General features: G+C 44.9%; 1 protein-coding gene across 11 annotated transcripts in view; it reads left to right on the top strand.

The window, feature by feature from the left end:
- TMEM45A (transmembrane protein 45A) overlaps positions 1-12,912 on the top strand; it is a 107,661-nt gene that overhangs the window by 22,345 nt on the left and 72,404 nt on the right. For 4 of the 11 annotated variants that reach the window (XM_070071989.1, XM_070071988.1, XM_051819148.2 and 1 more), the window contains exon 2: positions 7,616-7,705. The exons of 4 other annotated variants lie outside the window; for them this stretch is intronic. In XM_070071989.1, the coding sequence (XP_069928090.1) occupies positions 7,661-7,705 (45 nt within the window). In that variant the 5' untranslated portion in view covers positions 7,616-7,660. Of the gene's footprint in view, positions 1-7,279; positions 7,432-7,615; positions 7,706-12,912 lie in introns of those variants that run through there. 3 more of the 11 variants (XM_051819155.2, XM_051819147.2, XM_051819149.2) reach the window with 2 other exon arrangements.

Raw genomic sequence — 12,912 nt, forward strand, 5'->3', positions numbered from 1 at the left:
CAGCCCATGGTTTAAATAGTGCTGCCCAAATGATCTCCTTACTTTCACTCCTGCCCCTGTAAACCAGGTACCACAAAGCAGGCAGAATTATTCTTTAAACATAAGAATAAAAGTCACCTCATTGTCTGCTAGACCTTCCAGTAGTTTCCCATTGCATTGAAAACGAAGTCCAGCTATTTACCCTGTCCTGCAAGGTCCCAGGTCAGCTGGCCCTGCCTGTGTCTACCCACTCCAGTCTCTCCTTTGTCCATTGATTTTCTCTGATGCAATTGGAATGCAGGGCCTTGGGCAAAAGTAAGTTCAAATAGAGAACACACAATGATCTGGGATGTGAGCTATACTTCGTTCTGTCCTTTCCTTTCATCTACTATTCAAGCATGGACAACCACTTTCATACTTTTTCTCTAGAAGTGAGAAGCTTCGTATTAGTTTCAGGATAAGCAAAGTGGTCAAAACCAAGTCCTAGAAAAGATTTGGGAGCAAATCTGCTTATATAATATATCCTTTTGCCCCTCTGTTGAGCTCAACCTAAAGATACCTGTTTTCTGTTCATGCCTCTTACCTACCTTTTAGGCTGTTTGTTTCCTTCCCCCAAAAATGGGTCTGTTGTGAACCAAAATGGCTGATTCTAAATGCCTTTTTTTTTTTTTTTAAAGATTTTATTGATTTATTTGAGAGGTGGAGTTACAGACAGAGGGAAAAACAGAGAGAAAGATCTTCCATTCTCTGGTTCATTCCCCAAATTGCTGCAGTGGCCAGAGCTGGGTCAATCCGAAGTCAGGAACCAGGAGCTTCTTCTGGGTCTCCTTCGTGAGTGCAGGGGCCCAAGCACTTGGGTCATCTTCCACTGCTTTCTCAGGCCATAAGCAGAGAGCTGGATTGGAAGAGGAGCAGACGGGACATGAATTGGTGCCCATAAGGGATGCCGATGCCACAGAGGGAGGCTTAGACTATTACACCACAGCGCTAGCCCCTCTAAATGCTCTTGAGAATGAAGAATAAAAGACTGGTAGTGTGATTGTTGTTACTGTTGATTGGAAAGCATTGGTGGGGAGCATAACTACCATTGCTGAATTAATTGTTAAATGAACGGAAGGTGAAACACACACCTTAGTGAAACACACATCTTAGTGAAACAATTTCTTGGTTGGTCTGGCCTTGGCCTTGGTGTTTGCTACTCAGGGAGCCTCTTGTGTGGAGGCTGCCAGGAATCTCTTCCAACCCATCGTTGCATTGTGCTGTAGCTATGGATGAGATGGAATAGCTACATATAAAAGGGCTCATTGAGCCTCAGAGAGTCATAATTCTAGGAAACTGATCACCCAATGTTCTCCTTGACTTTTTCATCCATTGTCTACACCAGTGATTTCCAGAATTTCAGAAGAGGATTTCATTTTTTGTTAATTAATTGTCATGAAAATGGCAAAAGTTCTTGAATTTTAGTGGTAAGAAATATAAATTCAATAGATCTGGGAACATGATAGCAAAGTATCCTGGGAGATTTGGAGGTAATGATTCAAGCACCTTACCTTGAAAAGGTTAAGTTATCTTTTCTGTGTGGTGATATTTATATTATGTGCCAATTGGACTGAGTTTTAAAGAAATCCTGTTTCTGTCCAGGGTGGAATAACAGGGCCATATTTACTTTTTTGCCTGAAACAACCAAGATAATCAAATAAAATATGTGGAACAATGGTTTTCAAAGCACTAAATGTGAGGCAATGCAGGGCAGCAATGTCTAATAATGGGAAATAAAAAGTTGCGTGTACTTTGATGCTCCAGTTACTGCCTGGAGAGAGTTTCTAGGTTGTGATGTGGGGAACAGAACTTAGGTAGAATTTGGAGTCTTTGTGTTGAGGACAGGTGAGAAGAGCCTGGGGAACCAAAGTGGGTAGAATTCATAGGACAGAGTACCAGAAACAAGAGGGTTGCATAGGAAGGGAGGGCTCTGGATACCTGCAGAGGGGCACTCCAAAGATTTGGCATCATACTGATTAGTGCTTGCCTATGAGGGAGCTATGTGAAGCTGGGAGCTGGGTTTGGGAGATGCTATGGGTTAAATGTGTCTCCAGATGCATCCTCAAATTTGTATGTTAATGGTATTTGGAGCTGGAGCTTTTGAGAGGTCATTAGCATTAGATGAGCTCATGAGAGTGGGGCTGCAGGATGTTATTTGTAGCTGTATACAAACAGGAGGAGAGACCTGAGCTGACCCATGCTTGCTCTGTCTCACCATGCAGTGCCCTCTGCTGTAGCATGATGCAGTAAGAAGGCCCTCACCAGATGCCGAGCAAATACAAGTACCACGCACTTGGAATCCCAGCCTCTAGAACTGCGAGAAATGCATTTGTTTTCTTTACAAATTACCTAGTCTCAGGTCTTCAGTTATAGCAACATAACATGGACTTATATAGGGGATAAGATAACAGGGTCTGGTGCTTAGAGGGCTGGAAATGAGTACTGCTCCAAATGTGCCTAAGAAATAATAAAAAATCAATTTCCGAAAGGATCAAGCTGCCTCCAAGTCACTTAACCTCAGGACAGAACTCAAGAATATTTATAGGAATAGAAAAATATCCAGTGCCCAATTAAGGTAAAATCCACAACGTCTGGAACCCTCATATAGTAAAGTCATTGTGTTTAACACGCAAATGCACTCTTCCTGACTGCCTTGGAAGTAGACTAACGTGCATATTTTTTGTACCACTAAAGAATCAAACAGTTGAGTGCAGCATTTTATACATAACAAGCCAGGGACTGCCAAGCCACAGTCTGTGTTGATATTTACCTTGGCTTCAGAGATAGCAGTTCCTCTTTGACGTTTGTTACTGTTTTTGAAAATATTTTCCCTGTGTTTGATACCTCCACCCTCCCCATTGGATTATGGCAAAATGAACTCAGCTAAGATTTTGGGCAAGTATATCAATGTATCCTGAGGGGTTGGAGCTAGGAGTAAGGAGTGATGGTGGAAGGTGGGTGAAGTGAGAATGATTTTCCTGAGGCCAATGGATGACTCAGGATCAAAGACCTTACAAAGCAGTAAGGACCAAACTAGGGGGACCAGGATCTGTGACAGGCCTAAGGGGCCTGGCTAAGCCATGGTCCAGAATCAGAAGCCTTTGAAACCCAACAGGAATCTACAGGGAGCAAAGTCTTCTTCGGATTGTGGCATAAGGCTGAAGAGCTGGAGCTTGTTCATTGTCAGAGGTGGTGTCAGAACTGGGTCTATCAGCATCGTGCTTGACTTAGGAGGCCCCTGGCTGAGCTTCACACCTTGAGCCTGAATTGTCTCTTCTTTCTAAGATTTGGACAGTTTTTAATTTGGTGGCGAGGCCTGTTTCTCTGGTCCACCCAATACTCCCCCTGGAATCTTCTGGCTGTCTCTAGTTAGACAGACACTTTGCTGCCAGAAAAACCATGTTTTCTTCAAATTGGCTGGTGTGGGGCTCCTGAATGTGCTTCTCCATTCTGCCTCTACACGTTATGTGGCTTCTCTTCAAACAACGTATGTGTCTCTTGGCTGTTGGAAAAGAGTCAGTTTCCTGAAACATTATAGACCAGATGAACTTGTAGGAAAGCTCCTATCTGAAGATGATGACCAGGTATTACTATTCAGTATTTGACAGAAATTTTACTTTCTTTGGGAGATGATGTTGGGACTAATGAATGGATCAGTCTTCTGGAAAACTGAAAGTTAGTGTATATCTTAAAGGAAGGGATCTTAGAAATCACTTTCTTACCCAGAAAAGAGGCTTTCCATTAGTGGTCATGAGACACTTTACCGCCATGCCCAGTGGTGACTGTTGTATGTATTGAGTGACTGCACCTGGGCTGTAGGGGTGTAGGAGAGATGCTGGTTAGCACTCTTGTGATCACTATGATGGTTTTTGTGGCCAGAAAAGTTCTCTTATGCTATTTTTTTTTTTGACAGGCAGAGTGGACAGTGAGAGAGAGAGACAGAGAGAAAGGTCTTCCTTTTTCTGTTGGTTCACCCCCCAATGGCCGCTGTGGCCAGTGCACCGTGCTGATCCGAAACCAGGAGCCAGGTGCTTCTCCTGGTCTCCCATGAGGATGCAGGGCCCAAGCACATGGGCCATCCTCCACTGCATTCTCGGGCCACAGCAGAGAGCTGGACAGGAAGAGGAGTGACCTGGACAGAATCCAGCGCCCCATCCAGCACTAGAACCTGGGGTGCCGGCGCCACAGGCGGAGGATTAGCCTATTGAGCCGCGGCAGCGGCCCTCTTATGCTATTGATTAATGATAACAACACTGGGCAGTACATGGAGTGTGTTTATCACTTTAATTTTCTTAAAATCATCAGAGCACAGGTGAGAGACTACCTTCTGTACTCCAGGACATACGTAGGGCCATCAGCCTACTACAAAGACCCAGTCTAGGGCAAGATCATGCTTTCTGGAAAGAGATGCAGTGCAAAGTTGATATACTATATGTTAATTGTGACAAATGTCCTGGTTTACTTTGGGCTTTAGATTTACTTATATTCTGTGGTGATAATGAGTAAGAGAGGGTGGAGTGAGTAGATGAAACAGCTTTTATGCCCTGTTAAGAGGCTGCTTTCTCATTGGTTCTCGACTGCAACTGAATTCTTCTAAAAGAAAATAATATGCTTGGCAATGTGAATCTATTGAAGGCAAAGTCAAGAGCATTTTATCTTACCTCAGTCTCTGTTTGCATTTCTGTTTCGCTGCTTTTTATCTCTTTCCTGTGTTCCTATTCCATTCTTCTCCAAACCCGTGCTTGCCCGTCTGTGAATAATTCTCTCCAGATCCTCATTACATGGAAATCGCACAGGATTCAGGAGAAGCTGTGGTGGGATATTTTCCCTCCTTGTTTCCATGGATCTTGTATGAGATTGTAAATAGAACTTAAACACTACTCTTGACGGATGTCTTCAATTTTCCTTAAATGAAGAGAAGCCATTTTCCCCATAATGACTTGAAAGAAGTAGTTTTTGAAAAGTTAGGGATGGAAAGAGATCAACTGAAGGAATATTTTGATTTTTTTCACTGGCATGAAATTAGTCCTTGTGAAAACAAAAGATTGGGGGCTGTTATTGAAAAAGCAACGACTCCTATCTCCAGAGGACATGGGCCTACCTTTTGTGGAGAAGAGCATGGACTCTCACTGTCAGTCTAATAAATCTTTGAATTTTCCTTATAGTGCATTATCAATCACTAATGGTGCTGAATCATGAGGCTTATTGTTAGATTTGGGGGTGGAATATATTTTTTTTAAGATTTTATTTATTTATTTGAAAGGTAGAGTTACAGATAGAGAGAGACAGAGAAAGATCTTCCATCTGCTGGTTCACTCCCCAAGTGGCCACAATGGCCAGAGTTGGGCAGATCTGAATCCAGGAGCCAGGAGCTTCCTTGGGGTCCTCCATGTGGGTGCAGAGGCCCAAGCACTTGGGCCATCTTCTACTGCCTTCCCAGGCCATAGCAGAGAGCTGGATCTAAAGTGGAGCAGCCGGGACTGGTGCCCATATGGGATGCTGGTGCTGCAGGTGGAGGATTAACCTACTGCACCACAGTTCCAGCCCTGGGATGGAATATTACTGATGAGGAACTTGGGGTAAGCCCTGAAAAGGCAAATTGTCAGGAAGAGTCACAGAGTTGAATGGTTATCATTCTTTCACTGTTGGTACATCCTCACTGTATTCTTCCATCCTTAGTTAACACATGACACTTAGAAACATCCTTTCCCCAAACTAAAGTTCAGCCTTCTGTAGTTTAAAGCAACTGCTCAAGGAATATTTGAGCATGCAGATCTTTACTTCTGCAAGGTGCAATTTGAGGAGTAATTCGTCATGGGTGGAGCATTTCCATGGTGAATAAAGAAATGAGAATAAAGATGAATGAACGCATCTTCTGGTGTTCTGAGTCCAGCTGGAGAAAGGTTGAGCAGGTTTGCTAATGTTATCTGAACATCGCACCCTTGAAGAAAGGGCCACGGCAGCAGTGACTGAGGAGAGCTGTGCTTGTGCAGTTTCCTTTCAGGAAAGACTGTAGTTTAATTGGCCTTCTCTGTTTGGGGCTTCCCTCCACCTCCGGTCCATCCACCACCATTAACATTTCTAAAATCACTTTATTAGAGGAACTATCTGATTTAGAAGATAAGCAGATTTTGATTGAGCTTGTGGGTGATGGTAGTAGTGATAGTGGAAGTGGTAGTGGTGTGGTCTTCTGGCGAGTTCCACTGAGACCCTCAGTGGCATGAAGGGGAAGGCTAGTTCAGAAGCAGAAAGAGGAAGGAAGAAGTGATCAGGCCAAGTCTTCTAAAAATTTTTGTTGTTGAAGCCTGCTAAGACTCATTTTGCTCTGGTCCCCACTAACTATGTAGCTGGTTCTGTCTTTGTGTCTTTAGGTCTCTAATGTAACAGATATGAGAAAATAGAATCAAAGGCCTCCAAGTATATGTAGTCAGATGAGCACCTCATGAAACTGCTGCCCATTCTCTTGTCTTCATTGACTTAGTGTTTAATCTCCTTTAATAGACAGTTTTCAGGGATCTCTTTTACCCTTCTAGAACAACTTGCATACAAGTTTAGAGACTGTAGTGATTCAGTTCTTGGTGACAGGCGGTACTTTTGTTCTTTGAAAAGATTTTTCTAAACATTTTTGGCTTATCTTGTACTATAGTAACAACCTGACATTTCGTAGGTGCAATCTACGCTCAGTCAGCAGATATTATTTCTTAACAGGAACCAAGAAATAGACTTGTTGATTGATAGGTCCAAATTGCCAAAACCAGGACAAATGGCTGTGAATATTCATTCCTGAATTTTCTTAATCTTCAGATGTGGTTCAGGTGAGGGATAGCTTATTTATTAACTGTTCTCCATATGGAGGTAGGAAAGGTGGATGCTTTGGTAGGTGGGCCCAGGTGAGTGAAGAAAAGTCTTGGGTGAGCCTGTTTCCTGTAAGAACCTTCTACCTTTACCATGCACACACATTGGACACTTAGCTGGTTGGTTGAACATTTTCATAGAAATGATTCATCAGGAGACAGACTTGGAAAAAGGGGGAATAAGTGAACATAGATTCTAGTTATTGGAGAAACACCTGCTCAGGGTGACTCAGTGGGGTCTCCGTTTATAAGTGTCTTCTGGTAAGCTTGGAAGCATGACCAGTGAGTTGACAGTCAGACTTGTGTGTCTGACAACATTAATTGTAGGCTGCTACGGGACAGGTTTCTGTAACTTGGGTGGAGGTGGAGGCAATTGGCAGTGAGTACAATGCCCAGGGAGAAACATGTGAGTGGGTGGAAGAAAAGATATTTCCCTGGAGCTTATGCAAGGCTGGTGCTGGTGAAATATACTTTTCTTGAGCATTAAGAGCATCTGCCAGGATAGGTAGCTACTGAGTAGCACATCTGTGGGACTGTCTTGGGCAAAGGTAAAAGTGTGGTAAGTTTTAACATAATACTATGTTTTCTTGTTAGTTGATTTTGGCATGCATGTGTTGTGTATGTGTGTGTGCATGCACAAAACTTGAGTGTAAGTTGCTAAGCTTCAGGCTGATGATTTATTTCAGAAAATTTTCAGCATTAACTAAGAAACAAAGGCTCAACTTTAGTCGTTCCTTTCTTAGCTCTGCTGCTCTGATTCTAAGGTGCTTGATCCACTGAGACCAAAGATGATGAATCACTCAGAAGGGAGAACTGGACCAAATCACGCAAAGGTTAGTTTACCATTATGATGTGGAAGGTGCGAGAACTTTTAATTCATATAAACCTAGTTTAAATTCTGACTCAGTGTATATTTATGCCTTTTTGCAAGTGACTTAATCTCTCAGCTCTTTAGTTTTCTTGCTTGTGAATTGGGTGTAATAATACCAGCTTCCCAGGGTAGTGAGAACTTTATGATGTAACATTAGTGAAGAGTCTGGTGCCATGTCTGTCACAGGGTAGAAATTCAATAAACGTTGGTAACTCTACTTTGTCATTCTCACCCTGAACCTCGTCCCCAGCATTGGAGCCATGGCTGCCATTCTTGGCTTCCATAATTACAAGTGTTTCCCTGGCCTGCTTCTGGTAGGCTATGGCTGACTGAGGCAAAGCTAAGGTTACTCTAATCCTAATGATTCTGTATATATTTCATTTTATATGAGGAGTTAGTGGTGTGGTTTGATAGGCAGAGTAGATGTTGAAGGTAGGTGTCTTTAGTGTTGACTTTTACCTAACTTGATTCCGGTGATATTTTCTCCCTTGTGGGACCTTCAGGAATGTGGCAGCTGAAGCCTGCCATTCACTCTTTCCATTCATCTTTTCCATCCATTCACCCATCTAACACTTACGTACTGTACCACTTAGTATGCACCATACACAGTTCTAAGAGGTAAAGATAAGTAGTAAAAAAAAAAAGTCCTGCATTCATGGAGCAGTATTCATAGAGCATTTGTGCTAGGGAAGAGGGAATGCAATGCACAAAATAAGACAGGAAATACCTAAATTGAAATCATTTTACATAAAAACATATTTACATAAACAAAAGTATTTTAACAGGGGACGTATTATGGAGAAAATGATACAGAAAAAGGGGATGGGGTATTGGAGCAGTTTTGAACAGGGTGGTGAAAGAGGGCGTCGTTCAGAAGGTAACAATTGAACATAGGTAGCTCTTAGAGGAAAGAAGGTGGACGAGCAATTCAAGCAGGAGGAGGTGCAGGTGCAGAGGTCCTAATGTCGGGGCAAGACTGGTGTGTTCAAGGAGAAGCAGGAAGACCAGTGTGGTTGGTAGGGAGGGAGCTGTTGAGAGGAGAGCATGAAGAGAGGAGGTTTGCGAAGTGATAGGGCTGGCTTGTGCAGGCAATATGGGCTCTTTCGAGGACTTGGGTCTGACTTACATCCAATAGGATGACACTAGCGCCTGTGTTGCAAATAGTCTGCGAGGGGCAAGGACAGCAGCAGAGGGCCTGTGTAGGAGACCATCAGGATAGTCCAGGCCTGAATTGGAGTGGCAGCTGTGGAGGTGGTGAGAAGTGGTCATATTCTGAGCATACTTTGGAAGCAGAGCCCATAGGAATTCCTGGTGGATTGGATGTGGGAAGTGAAATTCAGAAGTCAAGGACGACTAGCATGTTTGGTGTAACTGGGAGGATGAAATTGTCATAGAGTGGGTATGATGGTGGTAGGGCAGACCTGGGGGCAGGATACTGGGGCTTTGTTTTGGGCAGTTTTGAGTGAGGTGTATGTTAGCTATCTGGGTGGAGAAGTGGGTGGGCAGTTGGATGCAGGAGTGTAGAGTGTAGGGGAAAGAGATGGCTCAAAGGTAAACACTGGGAGTCATGGGCAGAAGGCACACAATTTAGAGCCATGAAATAGGATGACATCTCCAGTATCGAAGGAAGATAGAAAGTGTTCCAAACACTGAGCCTAGGAAATCCCAATTTTAAGAAGCTGGGAGATTAGGAGACACCAGAAAAGCAGGACAAGGCAGTGAAGAGGAGAAACAAAGGGAGAATATTTTTCAGAAAGGAGGGGCTGATGAGCTCTATGAAACTCTGCTTGTGGCTTGATGAGATGAAGACAGAATTGGTCACTGAGTTTAGCAAAGTGGGGAGCTTGGGGTGACCTTGATGAGACAGTAAGAATCCTGTAGGACCCCTAAAGAAGGGACAGAATGAGACAAGGCCAGGTGCAGATAGAGACTTAAATTGTTGCCAACTTTTCCCCGTCCCCAATCTAGAAGATTCAAGCCCTTTGGCTTCCCATTTTTCTTCTTCATCTTTATTTTTTGTCGCAACTCTATCTCTGTGAGCAATTTTAAAATTTTTGGGGAGGTGGGTTGAACAAACAAGCAACCTGGGATGTTCTCCGGGTTCTGATGGAGTCCAGGTTCTGCTACTGTTTCCCTGTGTGTCTGCAGATAGAAATGCGGCCACATTCCTTGTCTTGTGGGGGATTCTCCCTGGCATAGCTGTGCACATGGCCTGAAAATGGAAGACACAGCATCTGCTGGGAGAATGCCCTCAGGGTATGATCATGGTGGGGGTGGGGGGCTAGTGAGACCCCCAAGAAGAACTATGTTAGCATCTGTCTCTTTCTGACTCAGAGGCGGGCAAATAGAATTCTTGAAATTAAAATAAGTCAGGGGGATTTCAGAAAAGAACAACAGAGTGGACATAAAGTCAGGAGCAGGGAGGAAAAAAAACTCCACAGTGTGTAGGAAGCCCCTCCCCCACCTCCTGGCGCAGCAGCTTCCCTTGGGCAGTGAGGTCCTGGTAGGCACGCACGTAGGCACGCAGGGACTGACCTACATTTCAAAAGGGCTTGTGGAATTTGGCAGATCTTCCAGGGAGGCTATTTTCTGGGCTGAGACCAGTGGATGACTCAGCTGGCTTAGGCATAACTGTTTTTCTTGAGGCAAGAGGAGAGCCCCTCTTGGATGCAATTTGCAGACACTGCCTTATTGTTATTACCAACCAGTCGCGCCTGTTGCGTTTTCCTCCTCCCTCATGTTTATTCATGGAGGCCTCCCCATTTTTGTGGAGTGTGATGTGATCCCTTATGAAGCTGGGCCTCTGCTTCCTTGGAAGAGCAAGTGGGCACAGGCTGCCAACCTCACTTCGTTCCTTCGGACAGAAGCAGCCTTGGCCTTTACCGCTTCCTGTTCCATGATAGTGGGTGCAGAGTCATCACCAGAAAAATCTCTCACATTCCCTCTCTTGGTCTGGGAGGTGAAGGAACAAGGATATAAATCAAGAGTATGATGATACGCTTGGCAGGTTGGGACCTGGAAGCAACCACTGCAGTTTTAGGTTGGGGGGGGGGGTCACATCCAGAACACAGCTGAGTCTTCCTTGGCCTATGCTGGAGGATGAGTGGGTGGAAGACTCATAAGCTCTCGGGAAGGGAGCTATCTGTTTTCCAGAACTCCTTTAGAAGCTGTGAGCTGAGTTGAGTGAGCCCTGCTCTGCACCAGCTGTTGCTGCCTTTTCATTTGGGACTTAGTAGCGCTAAGTTCCTTTTGCCATGTGCTGGGCTCTCTGCAGGCAGTGTGGATGGGTGAAGCTCAAGTGATGTCTGCATCTCTGGCTGAAGTGGGGTGTGGTAGGGATTAGCTTCAGTTTCCGTTTTGCCCCACCTTGCCAGGGCTTACTTGGATCTCAGAGGCAGCATCTCCTTTGCTAGGCTGGTAATAGAGCCACATCAGTTCCAGCAGGAACACAGCCTGGGGCTCTCATTGTGTGTTACTTTGTGCCAGCTGGGGCTAGCCTGCCCACTGAGGCTCCAGGAAGAGAGGAACACCAGCCAGAGCTGCTGTGTCGGGTGGGACTGGCCTGGTGTCTGCTCGGATGTTACAGCCTCCTTGCCACATTCAGCTCCTGACCCTGGGCCGCAGGACAGCTCCAGACTTATCTGTTGTGTTTGTGAAGGGTGTTTTTGACCATGCTGGGAGGTGTTTATTGTTGAGTAGGCATCTTGCAGAAGCTATGAATACCCCAAGTTGCTTCTCAGGTCGCATTATGGTTTTCCACTGATGTCCCTGCCCAGCCCTCTCCAGCACCGAGTGCAGCTTTATTCTTGAGAGACAAAGGCACGTTGTGGCAGAAGAGTAAATGAGATGGTGGTGATGGGCCTAGCTCCTTGACAGTACCAGTCCACTCCCATCCCTTCTTGGTTATCTGGGAGGTTCTAAGGACTAATTCCTCCCTGGACCAGACTCTTCTGAGAAGGGAGGTGCCTGGCAGTGGTTTGGGGCCTCAGCTGATCTGTTTATCATGGCTGTTTGGGAGATGCAGTGTTGTTCTCTTGATTTGCTTATTTTTTCAGGAGGACTTTTTTCTTGAGTGCCTTATTCTTGTACATTTTGTTATTTATTTATGTATTTCTTTTAAAGATTTATTTATTTATTTGAAAGGCAGAGATACAGAAAGAGAAGGAGAGAAAGAGAAAGAAAGAGAGAGAGAGAGAGAGAGAGATCTTCCGTCTGCCGGTTCACTCCCCAAGTTGCTACAATAGCGGGAGTGGGGCCAAGTTGGAGCCAGGAGCCAGGAGCTTCTTCTGGGTCTCTCCCATGTGGGTGCAGAGGCCCAAGCACTTGGGCCATCTTCCTCTACTTTCCCAGGCTCATTAGCAAGGAGCAAGATTGGAAGTGGAGTAGTCGGGACTTGAATTGGTGCCCCTATGGGATGCTGGCACTGCATGTGGAGGCTTAACTTTATACATCACAGTGCCAGCCCCTACTTATTTATTTTTAATGGTACAAGGCCCGGGCATTCCATCTTCCATATGAATGTACAAAAGTACTCACACAAGTAGGCTGACTTTGACCCATACTTATATTTGTGAGGTCCCATTTTTCGCAAGACTCTTGAACCAGACTCTGGCTGCTGTCACATCCACTAACCTCCATCTACTTTGCTGTGTCAGAATGAAATCTTTTTTAAAATCCTAACTCCCTGGTGCTGCTTGTTTATTTCGTGTAGTCTAACTCAGGGCCTCTTAGCCTGCTTCATGCCACAGTCATTATGCTATTTATACTGTTTATGTGGATGATAGAGCTCTTTCCTGGGGCAATAGGCCAGTGAGGTCTGGCTATCACCATCTGTGGCTCCTCTCATCATCACCTGTCTGTTTTGAGGGCACTGGCTCACCTGTACCCAACAGGGGCACATAAGGGTACTTCAGCAAAGATTAGAAGTGCTAGCCTAAGACCTAGCATAAACCCAATTTCAAGGTGCAACCAGGAGTCCATCTATAGACATCTTTCAGGGTGATCCCAGAGGGTGAATATACTTGCCCAGGATGTTGTGAGTCAGGGAAAAGAAAGTTCCCATGTAATGGGGTCATGCCCATTACTCGGTGCAGTCTGTCATCACCTTCTGGGTGGGGAAGCAGACGGATGCTAACTCTGCGTGTCCCTTGCCCCTTCCAGCCAGCATGA

The sequence above is a fragment of the Oryctolagus cuniculus genome, chromosome 4 (assembly GCF_964237555.1).
Source record: "Oryctolagus cuniculus chromosome 4, mOryCun1.1, whole genome shotgun sequence".
NCBI classification, from domain to species: domain Eukaryota; kingdom Metazoa; phylum Chordata; class Mammalia; order Lagomorpha; family Leporidae; genus Oryctolagus; species Oryctolagus cuniculus.